The following is a 21,276-nucleotide window of genomic DNA, read 5'->3' on the forward strand; positions in this document are numbered from 1 at the left end:
CGTCAGCCCAGACGAGACGAGGAACCGCCCTGCAGGGGAGTGCAGGGACCGGGTGCTGCTCCTTTGCCCGCTTCTCCGGGACACGTGATAAACCACGTGGCTGTGGCTTTTTTCACGCATGTGCGGGACCCCACGCCTCCTGCAGCCGGAGCTCCCCGAGGACGGGGACACTGCCCTTGGGGTCTCCCCAGTGACCGTCCTGGGACGCCTGCACAGGGGGGCACCGAGGGGAAGAAATTCCGCAGCCCCTCGACCCACAACTCCAACTTACACACCCGTCACTTAAAAAGATTTATTAAAATGCAGATTCAACCCGAAAAGGGAGCGGCCCAAACGCAGGCGTTTGCACAGAAAGCCAAGAAGTAGCCAGAGGGCCCGGCAGGCGTGGCTCAGGGGTTGAGCGTCGGCCTATGGACCAGGAGGTCACAGTTCAATTCCCGGTCAGGGCACAGGCCCAGGATGTGGGCGCGATCCCCCGTGGGGGGTGCAGGAGGCAGCCGATCATGATGCTTCTCACTCATCATGGATGTTTCTCTCTCCCTCTCCCTTCCTCTCTCTCTAAAAAAAATCATTTAAAAACATATTCTTTTTAAAAACCAGCCAACGGGGAACAGAGTCTCTGCCCTTCCCCACGGAGCAGCCCGCACGGAGGGCCGTGGGGGTCTCTGGTCTCGGGGTCCAGAGCAGCCCCCACGAGTCACAGACTCGGGCCCGGACACCAGACCATCGAGGGGACGCACCTCAGAGGGGGCTGGAGACGGGACCGGGGCGGAGTGTTCCGGAAGCCGGCACAGCGCGGCACGCGGGGCGGCGCGGGGACAGCCTCTAGCTGCCCTTGGGCGCCAGGATCTGCTGCACGTAGTGGACCACGTTGCTGTGGAGCTGGGCGGCCGTGGCCGCGAAGGTCTCCTTGGCGAGGGCCCGGGCCGCCTCGCTGCCGCCCATCATGGCGTGGTACAGCGGGAGAGTGTACTTCTGCTTCCCCTGCAGGACACACACACGTGCACACATGCGTGTGGCCGCGTGGCCTGCCCCGGGGTGGTCCAGACCCTGCCCGGGCCAAAGGTCCCCACGGAGAGGCCAGCGCTCACCCCGACCCCGGGCAGCAGGGCCGTGGGCACCGGACCGGACCCGACAGGCGGGCTCCCGAGGCTCGGAGCACAGATGGGGACAGAAGGCCCGCCTGCTGCCCGCCAGGCGGGCGCCGGGGACAGAGCGTCGGCCGCTCTGCAGGGTCCCGGTTTGGTTCCGGTGGCAGCTCCCCAGCCCTGGTCGGGGGCGTGCAGGAGGCAACCCATCCACGTGTCCCTGTCACATCCACGTTCCTCTCTGTCCCTCCCCTTCCCTTGCATTCTCTCTAAAAACAATGTGAAAAGATCCCCGGGGGAGGATTAACCAAAAAGAAAAAAGAGGGAAGAAAGAACACCCAGGACCCAAACGCACACAACGTGAGTTCCCATGAGTCCCCGAGTCCCCGAAACCCAGGCCGCAGTGGCCGGACCTCCCGCCTGGACGCGCTCGGGCACCTGAGGCCTGGCCCGTGCCCAGCAGGCGGCCCCCAGGGGCCTGGGAGGCAGCAGGGTCTGAGCCCTCCCTGCCACAGGCCCCGGGGCACGGGCGACATCCTCAGTCACTCACCTCCTTGTCCTTGGGCTGAGGGCAGACCCTCCCCGCTCTCCACCCTTCCCCCTGCTCCAGGGGAGGGCGAGGACCCCGCGAGGGAGCTGCGGGCGGTGGGCCCGGGGACTCAGGGACCCACCTGGCTCTGCAGGAAGTCCCTGACCTTCCCGAAGTCCTCCTGGAGGTCGTTCTTAAGGACAATCTGGCCCCATCGCAGCCGCAGCTCCGCGTTGCGGGCGCCTGAGACCTTCGGGTACATCTCCCCCAGCTTCCTCACGTTCCCTGGAAGAGAGAGGGGTCGTAGCTTTCTAAGTAACTACTGTGTATTACTTAGCCTTTTTTGTGTATATTTTTTATTGATTTCAGAGGAAGGGAGAGGGAGAGAGAAACATCAATGATGCCTGGCCATCGTGGCTCCGTGGCTGAGCGTCGACCTATGAGCCAGGAGGTCGCGGTTCAATTCCCGGTCGGGGCACAGGCCCGGGTTGCCGGCTCGATCCCCTGTGTGGGGTGTGCAGGAGGCAGCCGATCCATGATTCTCATCATGGATGTTTCTCTGTTTCTCTGTTTCTCTCTCCCTCTCCCTTCCTCTCTGTAATCCTAAGAATGTATTTGTGGGAAGGGGTTGGGGGGAGAAATCGCCCCCTTTCTTACCGGGCGGCAGAGGGGACTTCTGGAGGACCTTGTCCAGGAAGTACACCAGCTGGTAGGTCTTCCAGGGGGCGATGTCCACGGCCTCGATGGCCGGCACGTCCAGCTCCGGGGCCGCCCACAGCTGGGCCAGCTCCTCGGCGGGCTTCATGAGGGCGTCCCCGGGGGACAGGTCCGGGAGGAACGGCGGCCAGCCCGGCGTGTTCAGCCAGCGGTCGAACTCGAAGCCTGGAGACGAGACGCCACCAGGAGGTGCTGACCTCCCGGCCAGCTCACGACCCCGGCCCCGGCTCCCGCCACCCCATCCCGGCTCCCGCCGCCCCATCCCGGCTCCGCCGCCCCATCCCGGCTCTGCCGCCCACCAGTGGGGCCGGGCCCCTTGCTTCGCCTCGGCACCCGTTCTGTGTGAACCGGGCGAGCCCTGCCTCAGTCGGCGGTGAGGACCGGACACAGACAGTGGGGAGCTCTGCCCGCGGCCGTCAGCGTGATGAACTCTCATTGGCCGTGGAGGCTCGTGACCTGGAAGGCGGGCCTGGGGGCGGCCGGTGGGTGCTCAGCGGTGCCACCCGGCATCAGGGGTGCTGCCTCCCCAACCCCACAACGGGGGGGGGGGGTGTCCAGCACCCCCTCTCTGATGGGACGGCCTCCTCTCTCTCAGGCAGCACTGGGCCTTCCCTCCCGGCATGAGGCAACTCCCTGCTCTGCTCCGGGGCAGGGCTGCGGCCCCTCCTGCCCCCCGGGCTCCAGGCCCAGCCCAGGGTGTGAGCCAGGGTCCAGGTTCCAGGAAAAGGAGGAGGGAAGAGCCTGGGGCCTGGTCGGTTCCCCGGCGCCACCTGCTGGGCAACCTGTGCAGCGTCCTCTGGCCGGACAGCGGGCAGGACGGCCAGATGGTCAGACAGCCCCTGCTGCCTGGGGGCCGGGCCCCTGCTCACCTGGAATGGCGTCCACCTTCCTCTGCTTCAGCTCCGGGAAGTACTCCAGGTAGAACTCCAGGAGGTCGTCCGCCATGATGCTTTGGAACTTAAACTCATTGACGTAGGCCTGGGAGGGAGGAGGTGGGCCCGAGTCCCAAGGTGGGGAGACGCCCTGCGCCCGGAGCCGCCTTCACCCCTGACCTCAGCCCCAGCCAGCTCCCGCCCTGGCCTCCCCCCCCCAGGTACCTTGAGAAACCTGTCAAACTGGTCCTGATCGCCCACCAGGTGGGCCAGGTAGGAGACGAAGCAGAAGCCCTTCTCGTAGGGGGTCTCGTTGTAGGTGTCGTCCGGGTCGACGCCTGGCAGGGGCAGCGGGCGAGCTCTGAGCCTTCGCCACCCGACCCCTTCGCGGCTGCGCCCGAGCTCCAGGCTCAGCTCAGACGGAAGAGGTCGAAGCAGCCAACCCCCGGGGACAGCGAGACAGGACCCCGGACCCACCCAGGCCTCCCGCAGGCACCTCAGAGGGACCTTAAAGGGCCAGTAACTGTGGAGCCAAGAGAACAAAAAAATCAGCCCTGCCCTGGCCGGTGTGGCTCAGTGGGTAGAGCGTCGGCCTGCAGACTGAAGGGTCCTGGGTTCAATTTCGGCCAAAGGCACATGCCCGGGTTGCGGGCTCGATTCCCCCCCAGTAGAGGACGTGCAGGAGGCAGCCAATCAATGATTCTCTCTCATGACTGATGTTTCTATCTCCCTTCCTTTCTGAAATCAATAAAAAAAATAAAAAAAAAGAAATCAGCCCTGCCCGGCCGGAGGGCTGGCGTGGCTCCGTGGCTGAGGGTTGACCTATGAACCAGGAGGTCACGGCTGATTCCGGTCAGGGCACACGTCTGGGTTGGGGTGGTGGGACAGTCAGGACTGAGGTCGGGCTGCAGGGCTTGGCCCCGCCCCGGGGGAGGGTCCTGGGAGCTCACTGACCAATCCCATTTGGGGGAGGGGGTGTCAGAGGGCGGGGCCTCCTGGACCTGGTTCGATCTTCACCCGCAGTTTGTTGAGGGGGTGCTCCTCCCCGGTGACGTCCATGTGCTGGCGGAGCAGCGCCCGCCCCGTGGCGGCCTCCAGGCAGGTGTAGGCAGCGCCTGGACCAGGGAGAGCAGAGACCCAAGAACAGGGTCAGTTCAGGCCGGCTGTCCTGACAGGAGGCTGCGCTGCCCCCTGGTGGCCACAGGGAGGAGGACAGACTCCTGAGCTCAAGGCCCCTCCCCAGGGGTGCACTTTCACTCTCAGAGGCGTCACCGGAGCTAAGAGAACAGGGCATTTCACTCCATGTTCCCATCACACAGGAGCAATATCCCCCGAGACTTTCCCAGCGGGTCTACGCCGCCTCCTGGCTCCCAGTGACTGTGGGGAGAGAGTGTGTGTGTGCGTGTGTGAGGGGGGCGGGGCAAGTTCCTAAACGCCCAGCCTGTCCCACGGGCGCCGCGGGCACCTGTGTGCTGGCAGGGCTCTCGGTGGCCAGTTAACAATCGCAGACAGACAGCCCAGCTGGCGTGGCCCCGGGGCCGGGCGTCCCCCAGGAGGTCACGGCTCGATTCCCAGTCAGGGCACCTGCCGGGTTGCGGGCTCGGTCCCCACGGGGGGCGTGCGGGGAGCAGCCCATCAATGATCCTCTCTCATCATGGTGTTCCCGTCTCTCGCTCGCCCCTCCTCTCTGACATCAGCACATCCGGGCTCAATTCGAGGTCGGCCGCCCCCGCTGAGGGACCAGGCCGGTTCTCATTCTCTCTGAGCCGGAGGGACCCAGTCGTACACGGGCACTGGGAGACCGCTAAAGGCCGCGCTTCCCCGCGTGACCGTCATAACACGGCTCCCGGGAGACCGCTAAAGGCCGCTCTTCCTGAGCCCCCCTCCCGGGCACCAACGCCTCCCCTCTGTGCCGTGTGGACCCCGAAGTCCAGGGGGTCCCGGCGCCCAGGCGCTCACCGAAGAGGCGCGTGGAGATGCGCCGCTGCGCGTACATGGTGAAGCCCTCGTTGAGCCAGAACTCGCTCCAGCTGGCGTTGGTGACCAGGTTCCCGAACCAGCTGTGCGAGACCTCGTGGATGATGACGTCGGCCAGCGAGCGGTCCCCCGCCAGCAGGCAGGGGGTGACGAAGGTCAGGCAGGGGTTCTCCATGCCCCCGAAGGGGAAGGACGGCGGCATGAAGAGGACGTCGTACCTGGGAGACGCGGGGGTCGTGAGGCCCCGCCCGGACCGGCCCGCCTCCCTCCCCGTCCTGGACACGGGACGGGCCGGGGCTCAGATGGCGCCAGGCTCCTCAGTCCCAAGGGCTCGCTGGGACTCCCCCCCTCCCCGCCCCCTGCCTGCTCCCCAAAACCTGTCCCCTCTTCTGCTTCCAAGCAGCACCCCCAAGCTCGCCGGGGGCCACGGAGCCATCACTCTCTCTTTTTAAAGTATCTTTACTGATTTCATAGGTCGATGCTCAGCCGCTGAGCCAGGCCGGCCGGGCTGGGTAAGCTGTTCTAAGGAGCCCTGGGTGCCAGCAGCTTCCAGCAGACCGGGGGGGGGGGGGGGGGGGATGAGCTGGCAAAGGTCCCGACCTCCGAACTGGTCCGGTTTTACCGCCCGGGAACGGTCACCGGGCCCCGCTCTGCACAGGGATCCGGGTCTGGCTCGCCCCTCCCCCTCCCCTCCGGGACGGGGCGCTCTGCTCCAGGGGGCAGGGGTGGGCTGGGGAGCCGGGACATGACCGTCCACAGGAGCCTCACCTGCCCCACACGTAGGGTCCGAAGAGCTTCTCTCCGGCGGCCAGGAACTCCTCGATCACCCCGTCATACTCCTTCCTGGCAGCCTCGACCACGCAGGGCTCGGCCCACACCCGGCTCCTAGGGGCGGGCGAGCAGAGAGGCACCGCTGTTCCCAGGCCTCCCGAGAGCCCGGAGCACCAGGCCCAGCCTCACGGCGGAGCCAAACGCCAGGGCAGAGCGGCAGGAGCCGGAGGCCGGGCCCCACCGAGCACGGCCCATGGGACGGACAAGGGACCGCGGGAGATTCAGCAGCCGGCCGCCGCCGCGGAGGGAGGGTGAGGCTGCGCCCAGACGCGGGGCCTCAGCTCCGGGGTGGGGTTGCCTTTTGCTTTAAAGGTCTGAGGGACGGGAGCGTATCAGGGGCCGGTCGAGATCAATCTTTAGCCCAGCCAGCGGGGCTCCGTGGGTGAGCGTCGACCTACGAACCAGGAGGTCAGGGCACAGGCCCGGGTTGCGGGCTCCATCCCGTGTGGGGCGTGCAGGAGGCAGCCGGTCCATGATTCTCTCTCATCACGGATGTTACTCTCTCCCTCCCTTTCTCCCTCCCCCTTCCTCTCTGACATCAACAGAAACATCTTTTTTTGAAAGATCGACCTTCAGTCCTGCTGCCTGAGCCCCGACCACACTCCCAGGGGACCCAGGTCAGCAGCTGCGACGGGAGGGGGGGGGGCCCGGCGGTGACCCCATGGCGGACACAGAGTTAGAAACGGACGGAGGGAGACAGGAGGAGGCAGAGCAGGGCCTCCAGGCCGCGCGGACACTGCAGACCGAGGGCTCAGGCGCCTCCTCGCCTCGGGGTCCAGCCAACCCTGCCTGGGGCGGGGGGGGGGGGTTCCTACCTGGGCCCCACCTCCGCCGAGACCAGGTCTCCGATGGCCAGCGCCACGAGGTAGGAGGGGATGGGGTGGCTCATGCGGAAGAAGAACCCGTGGGGCCCTCGCCGCTCCCAGGTGTCCGCACTCATCACCGCGGTGAAGCCGTCGGGGACCTGAGGGGAGCGGAGGGGCCTTCGCTGCAGGGACTGGCGAGCGCGGGACCAGCCACCTGCCCGGGGACCGCAGCCGCCCTGAGTCCTCCTGGGGATCCCCCGCCCGCCCCGCTGCTTGTGCTACACTAAGGAGATTCAGCCCGGCCGGCGTGGCTCCGTGGTGGAGGGTCCACCTAGGACCCAGGAGGTCAGGGTTCAATTCCCGGTCAGGGCACAGGCCCGGGTTGCGGGCTCGATCCCCAGTGGGGGGTGTGCAGGAGGCAGCCGATCCATGGTCCTCTCTCAGCACGGATGTTCCTCTCAGCACGGATGTTCCTCTCTCTCCCTCTCCGAAATCAGTAACGATAGATTTAAACTGCGGGACTGGGCACAGGCGAGGGTCCTGAAGGCGGAGGAACCTCTCCGGACGGAGGTCACGCACAGCGGCCGGGCCCCAGGGCCGCCCCTCACCTGGACGAGGGCGGAGTACGGGCACTTGACGGCGGGCGTGTCGAAGCAGGGGAAGAAGGCGCGGTTCAGCACGGCCTGCCCCTGGGTGTACACGAACGGCTTCTCCTTCCCCGCTGTCTGCTCCGGGGCCAGCCAGCACACCTGGGGGACAGGCATTTCAGAACTGAACCCCGCTTCCCCGCCCCAGCTCAGCCCCGCCAGGGCGGAGGGGCGGGAGGGAGAGGTCCCAGGTCACCCCCACGGAGCCTGAGGGCTCTGGCTGGGACCATCTCTCCTCCCGCGTGTCCCACCCACCCTGGCACCCTCGCCACGGTGCAGCACCCACTTCGCAGGGCAGGCACCTCAAGGGGCCCGCCTCTCACCGTGCCCCACGGGTCACCTCACGAATCCCAGACCTGGTCTCTGACCCTGTCACCCTGTCTCCCCCCCCATGTCCTCACCAAAAAAACTAAAACCGCCCTAGCCGGTTTGACTCGGCGGATAGAGCGTCGGCCTGCCCCTACACCCAGGGGCAGGCCGTGCTGAATCGACCTGGGTTCGATTCTGGCCAAGGGCACATGCCCGGGTTGCGGGCTCGATCCCCAGCAGGGGGGTGTGCAGGAGGCAGCCGATCCATGATTCTCTCTCATCATCGATGTTTCTATTTCTCTCTCCCTCTCCCTTCCTCTCTGAAGTCAATAATATTTCTTTTAAAAAAAGAAAACCACAGCAGCTGCACTTGAGCTGGAGACAGGAAAGCAGAGCCCAAGTGGAAGGAGTCTGTGAGTCCAGTGTCTTCTCCCCTCTACACGAACCGTCCCGGAGTAAGTGCCCTCCCCACGAGGGGCGCTGGCTGCGACTCTGCATTGTTTCCCGTTAACCCTTCGGCCTGGGCCGACCGGAATGCCCACCCCACGCCCCGTCTGCACCTGCAGCAGGAAGTCCCCGAGTGTCCCAGCCAGCGCCGGGGAGGGCGGCGGGCACGTTGGCGCCCAATGCCACGGAGAATTCGGGAAAGGACAGAGTTCCAGGAAGTGGCAAGAGAAAGCGAAACTCTGTGGATGGGCCTCGGCGCGAGCAGGACTTGGAGGACGGAGAGGAAGGGAGGAAGGAAGGGAGGGAGGAAGGGAGGGGCCGCTCGGGGTGCACCATGCGGAAAGGCGTGGGCGGATGGGGGCTCTGTGACCTGGAGGTGGGCTCTGGTCGAGGTGGGCGCCTACCTGGGCAGGTGGCAAAGAGGGCTCTGAACACCCCATGAGCATGTTTTGTGTGTGAGAATTTTTAACGAGACCCCGGCAGAGATGGAAAGAGGGGATGCAGCGGAGACCCCGGCAGAGATGGAAAGAGGGGACGCAGCGGAGAAGCCGGGCAGCCCTGCTTCAGCCAGGCGACCGGCTCAGCGCCGAACAGCCACCTCCACACTGACACCACCTCCCTCGACAGGACGGGACAACACGGCACGTGAGACTTCATTCTGCCGTAAACCTACAACGGCTGTCAAAAATAAAGTCTATTTTTTTTTTAAACCAAAATCCCACAACCCCAGTCTAGTGATGAGAAAAACATTAGGCAAATCCCAGCAGAGGGACATCCTACGACACACCTGACCGGTACTCAACGCCGTCACGGTCACCAAAAACAAGGCACGTCTGGGAAATGGTCACAGGCAAGGGCGGCTTAAGGGGAGAGGGCAGTTCAATGTGCTGGACACTAAGGAACAAACCAGGACGTCCGACCAAACTGCAGACGGCAGCGGATACACTGTATCAGCAGGAGCTCTGGCTGCTACAAATGTATCTCCGTTGTAAAGGCTCCCAGGTGGAACCGTGTGTGTGGGGGGGGGGGGGGGGGGCGGGGGGTATGGAGGTATGTGAAAACTACCATCTGCTCAGTTTTTCTGTTGATCTAAACTGTTTTTAAAAATAAATGCTATTCGCCCAAACCGGTTTGGCTCAGTGGATAGAGCGTCGGCCTGCGGACTGAGGGGTCCCGGGTTCGATTCCGGTCAAGGGCATGTACCCCCCAGTGGGGGGTGTGCAGGAGGTGGCTGATCGATGTTTCTCTCTCATCGATGATTCTAACTCTCTATCCCTCTTCCTCCCTCTCTGTAAAAAGTCAATAATTATTTTTTTAAATGCTATTCATGAAAAAAATGAAGGCGTTGACCATAAGTGCTCACACTGAGTACTCAGTGGGTACCAGGCACTGTATCTGGCTCAACTCACTGAACTTCCCTCAAGCAAGCACACAGACTCGTCACTGGCACATCGTAAGTATTGGCCGTAAGTCCTTACTCATCATCCCTGCTTCTTGTTGTGTTTTCATCCTCACCCGAGGACACTGTTCCCATGGATTTTTAGAGAGTGGAATGGAGAGGGACAGACGGAGAGAAGCACGGATGCGGAAGAGATACATCGACGGGTTGCCTCCTGCATGCCCCTCGACCAGGGCCCGGGCCAGGGAGGAACCTGCAACCGAGGTACGTGCCCTTGACCGGAACCGAACCCGGGACCCTTTGGTCCGCAGGCCGACGCTCTATCCACGGAGCCACACAGGCCAGGGCTTGCTTTTTAAAAACACGAAGAAAAGAGAATGAAGGAGCAGGCGATACATACACCATAGAAGGAGTCCGAAGTCCAGGAGAGGCACAACCCCTGTGGTTAAGGTGAGAGCCCTCGCTGGGACGGCCGAGAGGAGTAAATACAAGTGCCATCGAGGGAGACTTCCCGGTGCAAAGGACAGTCTGCAGAGCGTGCACCTCCGCCATCGCGCCCAAGTGCAGACGTCAGCGGATACAATGTATCAGCAGGAGCTCTGGCTGCTACAAATGTATCTCCGTTTAAAGGCTCCCAGGTGGAACCGTGTGTGTGGGGGGGGGGGGGGGGGAGTATGTGAAACTATCGTTTCCATATTTCATTTCGGGTGCACACGTCCTACCGTAAGGTCCATGTATCCCCGAGCGGTGAAAGGGCAAAGGGCAAACGGCGAAGCAGAGAGACCCCTCAGTCCCAGGCAGGCAGCCTCCTGGGGAGCTCACAACCCACCCGTCTCCGGAGAGGGTTTTCCTGCTCCGACAGGTGCCGGCCACACAACCTCCCGTCCTCTATTCCCAGGGCTTGTCCCCCGCCCTGTAAGACTTAGGGGTCAGCCAACAGTGAGGCCACGTTATCACACACTCTAAGTCAGTTCCGACTCTGAAATCCTTCTGTTAATCGAAACCAGGACTTCCCAGAAGTCCACGCATGTCATGATCCGCCCGAGTCAGCATCGCCACCATCAGGCAGAAACCAACGGGCCCCAACGCCCTGGGACAGCCAGTTCCGTTTGGAACCGCACAGGACAAGGTTCCTTTCTCGGAACGGAACTGGTCACGCGGGTCCCGGGAGGGACAATCTGGACAGGTCACCGCAACGGCCGGGAGGTGCCCAGCCCGCGGCTGAGCCGGCCAGGCGCCGGAGGAAGGAAACCGGGGCGGCCTGCCTGGAGGAAGAGGAGGCGGAGGGGGGAGGACGCGGCGGCGGCGGAGGGGGGAGGACGCGGCGGCGGCGCAGGGGGCTCGGGGCCTCGGGCCTGGGGGCTGGGCGATGGGACCCTCCTCCTCTCCCTCCGCGAGGGGCACCCGGGCGAACTCACCCCGGGCCCGGCATCGCCGACGCGGTAGGTGAGCAGCACCTGGCAGCGCTCGCCCGCCGGCAGGGGCTGCGGGAGGCTCAGGCACAGCGCGCAGCCGTAGCGCGCGAAGGGCCGCGTGCAGAAGCTCACGGGCTCCTCGGGGCCGGGCGGCTCCCCGGGGCCGGGCGGCCCCCGCCGCAGCGCCGCCGCCGTCACCTCCAGGCTCGGGTGCGAGTCCAGCCGCAGCTCGGCCGCGCCCGCGGGCACCCGGCAGCGCAGGTCGAGCACCGCCGTGCCGCTCAGCGTGCGGCTCGCGAACTCGGCCCGCAGGTCCAGGTGCAGGTGCAGGACCTCGAAGTCTCGGAAGCTGGACGCCGAGGCCACGTCCTCCACCCGCGCCGAGTGCAGCACCCGCCGGGCCGCGCCGCCGGAAGCCCCGCCGCTCGCCATGGTGCCGGCCGCCGACTGCCGGAAAGCCTCGCCCGCCGGCCTCGACCGCGAGCCCGCGAGCTCCGCCCCGAGCGCGGGCCCCGCCCCGAGCGCACTGCGCCGTCGCGGCCACGCCCCCAGCAGCACCTCTCCGCACAGGCCACGCCCCCAGCAACACCTCTCCGCGCAGGCCACGCCCCCTCCCGAAATCTGAGCCGAGACCACACCCCCGTCCCGGAGTTTTTCATAAAAGGAAATAGTATTGTATCATGTTTCCCAGTGTCCCAGTGTTAAAATACTTTTTACTTTATGCAATGCTTATTGGTTTTTTAAAAACTCCATATAAGGTCAATTTCTCTTTCTCTTCTGTCGCAGCGGTTAGGGACTTCGATCAGCTGGAGAACGCCTCTGCGGTGGCGTCGATCACGGTGCTTGGTACCTACAGACGTTCCACATCCGCCTGGAAACGGCTCCTTCTCTGAGCAAAGCGCACGCACCACACCGCAGCCGTGAGGCCGGGAGCCGGGACAATGTTCCTAAGCCCCGCACAGCCCGGGCCTGGGCTCAATGTACTCACTTTCCAGGCGAGAAAAAGGGCGTGACAGTCCATGTGCTGTGCAGCGCCTGGGGGGACAGAGCACTGTGGGGGGACAGACCCGACGACCACCCACCTCTTCCCAAACTGCCCTCGTTGCCATGTACCTTTAAATACCCAGGATGTCACACCCCTTGGACATTTCAAAATAAAGGGCTGGAGACCTTCCAGAATTGATGAAAAGCATGAGTTCATCAAGGTTACAGGATACAATACAGAAAATCAATCGTTGTAACCAACGGTATTTCTACTTAATAAAATTTGAAATTTGAAAAGTACTATTCAAACAGCATTCTCAAAAATGAAATGCCTAGGTTTAAACCTAACAAAATATGTGCAGGATGTTTGTGCTAAAAAGATGACACACTGACAAAACTTAATTCCAGTAAAACTTCCAGCAGGTTTTCTGTAGATCCGACGGTCTCACGGTGGAATCTGAGGATCGGGAAGGAGCAGCCGCCGCTGAGAGAGATGAACAAAGGCGGAGGGCCCCGCTGCCCAGTGTCCAAACGCACTGCAGGGTGACTGCGGGGCAAGGGTGACTGGGACGGGCAGAACCCACAGCGGCCACCGGTTCACACTGTTTACCGAGCACCTGTGTCACCCGGCTCCTGCTCCCAGGAAGCCGCCCCGGCATAGCTTCTTCCTGCCCCTCCCCAATGGGTTACGTCTCAACTGCAGGCTCTGCTCCTGAGCAAGGAACCCGCCAGGCCAGGGTCCTGCACGTGCAGGGACAGCGTGGGAAGCTCTTCAGAAAGCACGGGTCTTCCCCCTTTTCCGGCTTTTCCCCCACCCGCCCCCAAGTCCAGAAAACTCACTTGTGCCCAAGGATCGCTCAGATACGCAGAGCTGAAGACAGTTAACCAATAAAATGGCAAAACGTGGGCATCCCCCCACACACACACAACCCACCAGGATCAGGGAGCCTACTTTCTGAACTGATAGCCTTTAGGGGTTAGACCTTAACCAGGCTCTCTGCATTCCCGCCCTTGTCTTTAAACTGCTCTCCTCTGCACCGGCCCGGCTGAACGTGAAGAGCTACAGACGGACAAGAACATCTGCACAGACACGCAAACGCCGGCAAGCACAGCATCAACAGCCACGAGAACGCAAACCAAAAGCAAGAGACAGCACTCGCCTGTCTGGGTTGGCTACGTTTCTGAAAAAGGAGAGAAAGTGCTGGCAAGAAGGCGAAAACTGGAACCCCCTGCGCAGCCGCTGGGGGACAGCGTGGTGGTTCTTCCCGTGAAACACCAGGAAACCTGCTCCGGGCGCAGGGCCGGCGGGGGAGCCGGCTCCGGGAGGGAGGTGTCAGCAGCCTCCCGGGTGGAGTTGGAGGAGCTGACCTTCCGCGCACAGGGGAGAGCTGGCCTCGGCCTCCCATCAGGAGGACCTACTGCGGAAGGCGGCGGACTGCACGCCTCCTCACACCACTCACTCCAGGGAGGCGCCGACCCCAGACCCCGGCCTTGAGCAGGCCCTGCGTCACGGGCGTGTGCGCGGGCGAAAGGCGGAGTCTGGGACTCATCGAAGGAGCAATCTCCAGGGGCTTTATTGTCGGACCGACAGCACACGAGCCCGGCAGACGCCCAGAGGAGACGGCGCCACGCTCACCGCTGTGTGCCCGTGGTCCTGCCTCTTCCTGAAGACATCAGACAGCTACTCTGATCATGAACGCACTCCAGGGCGAATAAATAAGTGGATTCTCTTTTAACCCCCCACCCCGTGTTCCTTTAAATAGAAAAAATGCTAATGTCCCTTCGTGGCCTCTTTGGCCGCAGCTGTCCCACCTCCGGTCTGGAAACCGCCGGCACTGGTGTCCTGAGGCCGCGGAGAAGTCCTACTGGTACTGCCGATAGTCTCCAAACGGCGAGGACGGCAGCGGCGCCGCAGGCAGCTGGGAGGGGTCGTCCGCAAACTGAGGCCCTGCAGCGCAGAGGAGAGGATTTACAGACCCCGTGAACGTCACAGTTAAGAACAAGCCCCCGGGAAGTAAAACCATCCACGCGCTGACACGTGTGTGCATCACGCTGCAGCCCGCGTTCTCCGAGAACCTGCCAACGCCCAGGTGGGCCTCCCTCCGCTCCAGAGGAACAGTCCTAAGTGTGGGAGCCAGCTAGCAAGTGGCCGGACCACAGTGCGAACCCCAAAGTAATGGCTGCACACGAAGCAGGAGCGCGAGGGCCCAGTCCCACTGGCGTCCGACGGGCAGTGCGTCTGAGACCTGCCCGGACGCGGGATCTCTCGCGAGTGCCTTGGGAAAACAAATCAAACGGGGAGCTACGATCCACTCCTAAGTCTACGTGGAATCTCGTCCACGCTCCCAAATAAGTTCCAAGCACCGTGTCCCCCTGTTCTGCACACGGCCCCCGAGAGGCAGGTCAGAGTTCACTACTGCATCCCGGAACGCCCGCAACACCCCACGTAGACAATCGAGTTGTCCACAGCTACAAGGCAGGCACACGCTCACAGCTAAGCACATGTCCCCTGACACAACGTAACTTTCCCCCATTCTTCGGAAAACAGGAACCATCAGCCACAGAAACCCTTTCCCGGAGAACCCACAGGGCCTCCGGACAGGAGTCACTTCCCACCACCTCACAGCGAGTGTAGCTGTGAACGTGCTGGTCGCCTTCCCGCCGGACGCAGGTCCTCGTTCACACGTATCGCCAGCACCTCGGACAGGGCCTGGCACACCCCCACGGGACAGGCGTGGACTGACCACCACTCTAGTCATACACTGTCAAGCCCCTCTACCACGACCAGCAATTCCTAGCAGGAGCCCGTGGGGACCACCAGGAAGATCAGGACTTACCCGACCACAGCTTTTTGGCGACCGTGTTGGACGCTCGCTGGGCCAGCGCCTATCGGAACCCTCTGACCCACAGCACATGAGCACATAAAGCAAGCCCCAACGACCACGTTAGCCGGCAAAACGCGTTTTCTTTAAACGCCAGGAAACCATTCCCACCATCTGAGGGAGGGATGAAGCAGAAGAGACTCACCATTGGGGAACTGTGCGGAGGCAAATCGCGTCAGCAAGATGCCAGCTCCTTCGATGAGAGCCAGAAGGATGCCGCCCATCGCGGCTGACCCCACCATGGCCACCGGCCCGTCTGGGAACACGGACAAGAGAGAGACCGCGTTAACAGAGAGCTGGCTGACGCAGACGCAGCCAAGGACAGAGCAGTTCATGGGCTGCACCCGCCCCCTGCCCACGCCCTCTCTCTGCCGAGGCCGGGGGCCAACAGCCCCACCCAGCGCCCTGCCCGTCCATGTCAACAACCTTTCCTGGGGACGGCTGTGCCCCCCATTTGTGTGGTGTGGGCAGAGACCCCCCGAGCCACAAAGCCCAAAATAGTTACTACCCGACTACACACAGGCTGCTGACTCCTGGCCTGAACCATGGAGCCCGAAGGGGTTCTGGTCACTCTCTGTCCCAAAGACCCCGAAGATGGTTCTCTGCACTTTACCGATAACAACCCCGTGTGACAGGAACCAGGATTAATTCCAGAGACTCGAGGAGGAGGAACAGAACAGAGCTGCTCTTAGCCACTGTGACGTGCGGGTCAGGGCTCCACGCTCCCTCTGGCACATTCCTCACAGATCCGCTTACTTCCCCCCAAATCACCATATACGTTTGTTCATGCTGTGCCAACTGAAGCGATGCCCGTTGGACACAGTCCAGGCGTCAGTAAATTAGGCACAGAGGGGCTCCCCGCGGCCGTGTCCGCGGTGTCCGCACGAGCGCTTACTTCTGGCGGCCAGGATGGCTCCGGTCAAGGCCCCGCTCGTGATGGAGTTCCAGGGGTCCTCCTTCCCTCGCACCTGAACCAGGCTGCAGTCGATCATGGAGAACAGACCGCCCCACACCGCAAAGCTGCCTGTTTTACGTCCAAACAAAACAATCCAAGTTTCACTTTTTCATCTTAAAAGTGTCGTCACAAAAAACACGTTCAGCCCTAGCCGGTGTGGCTTCACCTTCACGTAAACAGAAACGTCCGGGGCACAAACGGGACACCTGCTTCTTACCTCCCAACGGCGGAGCCCTGGTTTTGATGGCTGTCAAACTCCCTCGCAGCCGGTGGCTCACTCCCTGCGGAAAAGCAAACACACGTGTATTCAAAGGGCCATCAGTGACGGCGGCAAACCCAGGTCTCCGCGGTGATAAAGCAGGACACCGCTTACCACTGGAGAATTGCGAAAACCTTTGACCGCTTGGAAGATACCGCCGCCGATGGTGCCCATGGTAAAGGCCCCACCGCAGTCGTCCACAATTCGCCAGGGGCTAGGGACAGGGAAGAGAAAAGAAGAAAAAGGAGAGACCTTACTGCTCATTCTCATTCATAAACCTTACAACGGTCTTTGCTAACACAGCAGGGTCCTCTGCGACCAAGACACATCTGTATCCTTACGTATCCTGCCCCAAGTCACCTGAGCTGGGAGCGACGGAACCGGCTAACACTTTACTAGCTGTACCGGTTAATAATGCGGATTTTTTCCAATAGATGGAGTCACACGTATGTTGATATGTATGCGATGTGACATGTGTGCTGTTTTGTTGTATTGCTCCTTCAGACGACCCCTTGTTCCGATTGACGGCACACGCACTGTCTGAGCAGCCCTTCAAAACATACGAAGGAGTGGAAAATTGGGTCTCTGAATGGTCTGCCTCAAAACAAGAAAAGTTCTGTTGGGACGGTACCCACAAATGACCTGAAAGATGGGGGAAATGTGTAGCTAGCAATGGATATTACTTTGAACAAACCACCTTTTTTAAAAAATGTATTTCTTTTTCTTTTTTTAAAATATATATTTTATTAATTTTTACAGAAGAGGGGGAGGGATAGAGAGCTAGAAACATCGATGAGAGAGAAACATCCATCAGCTGCCTCCTGCACACCCGCCACTGGGGATGTGCCCGCAACCAAGGTACATGCCCTCGACCGGAATCGAACCCGGGACCCTTCAGTCCGTAGGCCGACGCTCCATCCACTGAGCCAAACCAGCCAGGGCGAACAGAGCACTTTTGATGGTTCTCTTGAAATTCTCCCGTTTTTTTTTTTATTACAAAACCCGTATGATTATTCACCGGTATCCGCATTTTTAACCGGCAAACAGTCGACCCACATTATTAACCGGTACACCTAGTAACAAAAGTCGGGGGGCGGGGGGGGGGGGGCCTGTGCAAAAGCCAGCAGACAATGTACAATGTAAGTAACGTCGGGGGGTTATGTTATCCGCAGGAATGTGACCCATCCCTGCCCTGACAAGAGACAGGTGATTCGCCCCAACAAGGGGGTTTTTCTCACTTAGGACCCCAGAAGCCTTCAACGCAGGCAACCTGGAAAGGCGATCCCGCCCTCTGCAGTGACCTACCTGTGTGCCTGCCCTTTTCACGCTTTTATTCCCTGAGCCTAACAAAATGCTGAGCGGGGGGCCCTCCCTCCGTAACTGCTGAATGAATGAATGAATGAATGAATGAGTGAATGAGTGAATGAGTGAATGAATGAATGAATGAATGAGTGAATGAATGTCCCTTCTGGGTAAAACCGTCGCCCACTCCTGGGAAAAGCCCCGCCCGGCGGGCACGCATCGCCACACGCAGGCCTCGGGAACGGCACCCCCGAGACCAGGGACGCGTCCGAGGTCACCTCGGCCGGCAGCGGGGGGGGACCAGGTGTGACCCCCACACAAGGTCGGCGCGGCCCGGGGGTGAGAGCCGGTCGGAGGCCCCATCGCGCCCAAGCCTGGACCGCTCGCCCCGGTCCACCGCAAGGTCACGGGGGCGGGGGCTCCGAGCGGGAGGCCCGCGTCGGGGGAGCCGACGGGACGCTTCAGCCCGCGTCGCCCACGGCTCCCGGGCCCGCGTCGCCGACCTGGGAGACTGGAGGCCGAGGAGAGCGGCGGGCGACGGGCAGGGCCAGGCGAGGACACCGGTCAACTCACCAGGGCTCCCGCGCGTACTCCTCCATCTTGACTCGGGCGCGCGAGCGACGCCGGGAGAGCCGGGCAGGGCCCGAACCGGAAGCGGAAGTCACCCCAGAGGAGGGCGGGAAGGCCTGTGGGGATTGGCTCTCCGCTTCCGAATCGCAGCCAATGGGAGCTCGGAAGCATGGAGCTGGCCCCGCCCACGTCCCCCAGGCGGCGGGTGTGGCTGCGGGGCCGGGGGTTCCCGGTTTCCAGTCCCCGAGGCGCGGGGTCCGGAGGGAAGCGCGGGGTCGTCCCGCTGAGGTTGGGGCTCCCCGGCGCCCCAATACGCCCCCTTCCCCTAGCACGTTGGCTGCGGGCTGCGAATGAATGCCGCCTGCTCGGCTCGACCGGACCGCGAAGCTCTCGCCGCCGACACGCAGCCCCCGGGCCCCGGCGCCTGGAGCGGAGCGAGGGGACCGGGAGGGGCCCCCGCTCGACGGCGGGACGGCGACCTCAGTCTCTGCGGGGCCTCCCTCCAGGGGTCCCCGGAGGACGTGACCCGCAGGCCGGGGACCCAGCGCCCCCTAGTGACCGGGGACCGGCCTCGCCCATCCGGGCCGCAGCCTGGAGAGGATGGACCAAGTACGTTCACCTGGGACAACGCGGGGTCGCCCCCCCAAACCCCCCCCCCCCCCCCCCGGCAGCCGGAAATCCGAGTGTAACTTAGGATCCCCCCAAACTTCACTGTAGATAGGGTCCTGTGGACCGGAAGCCTCGCCCATGACACGCGTGGGTCCGTTAGCACGTGTCCTACAACGAGGGCGCTAGAGGACAGGAAATGTCATAAGAAAATCGTGGGGGGCCGGTGTGGCTCAGTGGATAGAGCGTCGGCCTTCGAACTGAAAGGTCCCAGGTTGGATTCCGGTCAAGGGCACGTGCCCGGATTGTGGGCTCGATCCCCAGTTGGGGGGCGTGCAGGAGGCAGCTGATCCATGATTCTCTCTCATCATGGATGTTTCTCTCTCTCTCTCTTTCCTCTTCCTTCCTCTCTGAAATCAATTAAAATATATATTTTTTAAAAATCGCAGGCAGCCTGACCGGTGTGGCTCATTGGATAGAGCGTCAGCCTGTGGACTGAGGGGTCCCGGGTTCGGTTCCGGTCAAGGGCATGGACCTTGGTGGCGGGCACATCCCCAGTAGGGAGTGTGCAGGAGGCAGCTGATGGATGTTTCTCTCTCATCGATGTTTCTAGCTCTCTATCCCTCTCCCTTCCTCTCTGTAAAAAATCAATAATATATATATTTTTTTAAAAATCGCAAGGAAGAGGAGATACATTGGCAGCACCTCGTGTCCCCGTCATCGAGTTAATGCGAGAGGCACCGCCTCCATCGGCGTCACCCCCGAGGTCGCCTTCAGGGGATGTGCCAGAGAACCCACCACAAGTGACGGAGCGGTTCAGGAATCCTTCTTCCCAGCCAGACACTCCCCCCCGCCCCGCCCCCACCCACCACTCAGGAATAAACCCGGTCGCCCCAGCGGGTTTGGCTCGGTGGATAGAGCGTCTGCCAGAGGACTGAAGGGTCCCGGGTTCGATTCCGGTCCAGGGCATGTACCTTGGTTGCGGGCTCCTCCCCGGCCCGGGCCCTGGTCGGGGCCTCTTCTCTGTCTCTCCCTCTCTCTTCCACTCTCCCCAAATATCAATGGGAAAATATCCTCAGGTGAGAAAAAAAAAAAAAAAGTATCTTTAAAGAAACACACACACAAAAAAAAACAACCACACAAAGAAAACCCCGATTGTCATGGTCAAGGCTCACCCACAGGCAGCCCCAGGGTCTGGGGCTCCAGTCGGTGGCTGGGGCTGTTTGCTGGGCAGGAGGTACAGACGGGGTGTGTGTGTGGGGTGTGTGTGTGTGTGGGTGTGTGGATCTCTCCTCTCTTCTGCCCTCTTCCTTAGCACGTGTCACCCCACTTCCTACATTCAGTGACCGCACACCCCTTCCTCAGGCAGGTACTCGTAACCCCCTCACTGCCCATGCCTCGGGCTCAGAGAGGCGTGAGAAGGCGCTCAGGGTCACACACCTCAGACCTGAGCCCAGGTCATCCGACTCCGGAGCCCGTGGCCTTCTCTGCTTTCCTGCACCGCCCCCCCCCACCCCCCACCCCCACTGCCTTCACAGACGCTGAAGCGAGTCTCGGAGAGAAAGGTGGCTCGCCCAGAGTCGCCAGGCCGGTCCACAGCAAAGCCAGGACCCCACACAGGTCGGTCGGCCGAGAGAGGTCACGCTTTGGGTTCTTATCGTGGTAAAGCTGGTGTATACGGTTATCTACACTTCAGCCCTGGCCGGTGTGGCTCCGTGGATAGAGCGTCGGCCTGCGGACTGAGGGGTCCCGGGTTCGATTCCGGTCAAGGGCATGGACCTTGGTTGCGGGCACATCCCCAGTGGGGGGTGTGCAGGAGGCAGCTGATGGATGTTTCTCTCTCATCGATGTTTCTGACTCTCTATCTCTCTCCCTTCCTCTCTGTAAAAAAGCAATAAAATGTATTTTTTTTAAATGGTGTTTATGGCCCTGGCTGGTTTGTCTTGGTGGATAGAGCATCGGCCTGCAGACTGAAGGGTCCCGGGTTCGACTCCTGGTCAGGGCACATGCCTGGATTGTGGGCTCCATCCCCAGTGGGGGGCGTGCAGGAGGCAGCCGATCCATGATTCTCTCTCATCCTTGATGTTCTCTCTCTCTCTCTCTCTCTCTCTCTCTCCTCTCCCTTCCTCTCTGACATCAATAAAAAATGTTTTTAAAAAAAGATTATCTACACTTCAGGGGCACAACATTATCATTCTTTCAAAGTTATTTCTAAATGTACTTTCATTGATTTCAGAGAGAGAGAGAGAGGAAGGTAGAGGGAGGGAGAGAGAAACATCCATGATGAGAGAAAACCATTGATCAGCTGCCCCCTGCACGCCCCACACTGGAGATGGAGCCCGAAACCCTGGCCTGTGCCCTTGACGGGAATCGAACCCAGGACTCTTCAGTCCGCAGGTCGGCGCTCTATCCGCTGAGCCACACGGGCCAGGGCCACACGGAGGTAGTAGCGTCCCTCCCTGCTGGCCGCACAGACACCGATGACGCCCCGGGCCACTCACAGGCCTCCTTCCCCGCTGCCTCCTCCGCCCGCCTCACCTCCGCCTGCCGTCCCACCTGCCAGCACCCTCCCCGCCTCGGCCTCCACCTGAAGCTGCACCGCCGCGGGCATGAGACGCTCGGCCAGGCTTCGTCCCGGCCGATCCGATCCCGGGACCCGGCAGGGGCCGCGCCTCCGGCTC

General features: G+C 61.9%; 2 protein-coding genes and 1 long non-coding RNA gene across 3 annotated transcripts; 1 reads left to right on the forward strand and 2 right to left on the reverse strand.

The window, feature by feature from the left end:
* Positions 1-278: 278 nt before the first annotated feature.
* On the reverse strand, positions 279-11,507 carry RNPEP (arginyl aminopeptidase). The gene is made up of 11 exons (XM_054712909.1): positions 11,041-11,507; positions 7,429-7,569; positions 6,830-6,978; positions 5,952-6,068; positions 5,166-5,401; positions 4,208-4,321; positions 3,432-3,544; positions 3,204-3,312; positions 2,275-2,499; positions 1,760-1,902; positions 279-984 (listed from the first exon to the last, which is right to left on the reverse strand). The coding sequence occupies exons 1-11, from the start codon at positions 11,467-11,469 to the stop codon at positions 826-828; spliced, it is 1,935 nt and encodes a 644-aa protein (XP_054568884.1). The 5' UTR covers positions 11,470-11,507; the 3' UTR covers positions 279-825.
* LOC129148271 (uncharacterized) lies at positions 10,953-12,216 on the forward strand. The gene is made up of 2 exons (XR_008555335.1): positions 10,953-11,068; positions 11,824-12,216. It is a non-coding gene; the product is annotated as an uncharacterized LOC129148271 (long non-coding RNA).
* Positions 12,217-13,572: 1,356 nt separating this feature from the next.
* TIMM17A (translocase of inner mitochondrial membrane 17A) lies at positions 13,573-18,069 on the reverse strand. Its single transcript, XM_008159974.3, has 6 exons — positions 17,993-18,069; positions 16,232-16,331; positions 16,076-16,139; positions 15,799-15,927; positions 15,049-15,159; positions 13,573-13,969 (listed from the first exon to the last, which is right to left on the reverse strand). The coding sequence occupies exons 1-6, from the start codon at positions 18,016-18,018 to the stop codon at positions 13,884-13,886; spliced, it is 516 nt and encodes a 171-aa protein (XP_008158196.1). The 5' UTR covers positions 18,019-18,069; the 3' UTR covers positions 13,573-13,883.
* Between the last annotated feature and the right edge of the window lie 3,207 nt (positions 18,070-21,276).

The sequence above is a fragment of the Eptesicus fuscus genome, chromosome 24, assembly GCF_027574615.1.
Source record: "Eptesicus fuscus isolate TK198812 chromosome 24, DD_ASM_mEF_20220401, whole genome shotgun sequence".
Taxonomy (NCBI): domain Eukaryota; kingdom Metazoa; phylum Chordata; class Mammalia; order Chiroptera; family Vespertilionidae; genus Eptesicus; species Eptesicus fuscus.

Bases quoted from the DNA above. Each gene is read 5' to 3' on its own strand.
- RNPEP (XM_054712909.1), bottom strand. From the start codon at position 11,469: ATGGCGAGCGGCGGGGCTTCCGGCGGCGCGGCCCGGCGGGTGCTGCAC. The intron at 6,979-7,428 runs GTGAGGGGCGGC...CGCTCCCCTCAG, and splicing joins CGTACTCCGCCCTCGTCCAG to GTCCCCGACGGCTTCACCGC. The intron at 2,500-3,203 runs GTGAGCAGGGGC...TCTCGTCTCCAG, and splicing joins GAAGGTGGACGCCATTCCAG to GCTTCGAGTTCGACCGCTGG.
- TIMM17A (XM_008159974.3), bottom strand. From the start codon at position 18,018: ATGGAGGAGTACGCGCGGGAGCCCTG. The intron at 16,332-17,992 runs GTGAGTTGACCG...CCCTGTCCCTAG, and splicing joins GAGTACGCGCGGGAGCCCTG to CCCCTGGCGAATTGTGGACG. The intron at 16,140-16,231 runs GTAAGCGGTGTC...GCTTTTCCGCAG, and splicing joins GTTTTCGCAATTCTCCAGTG to GGAGTGAGCCACCGGCTGCG.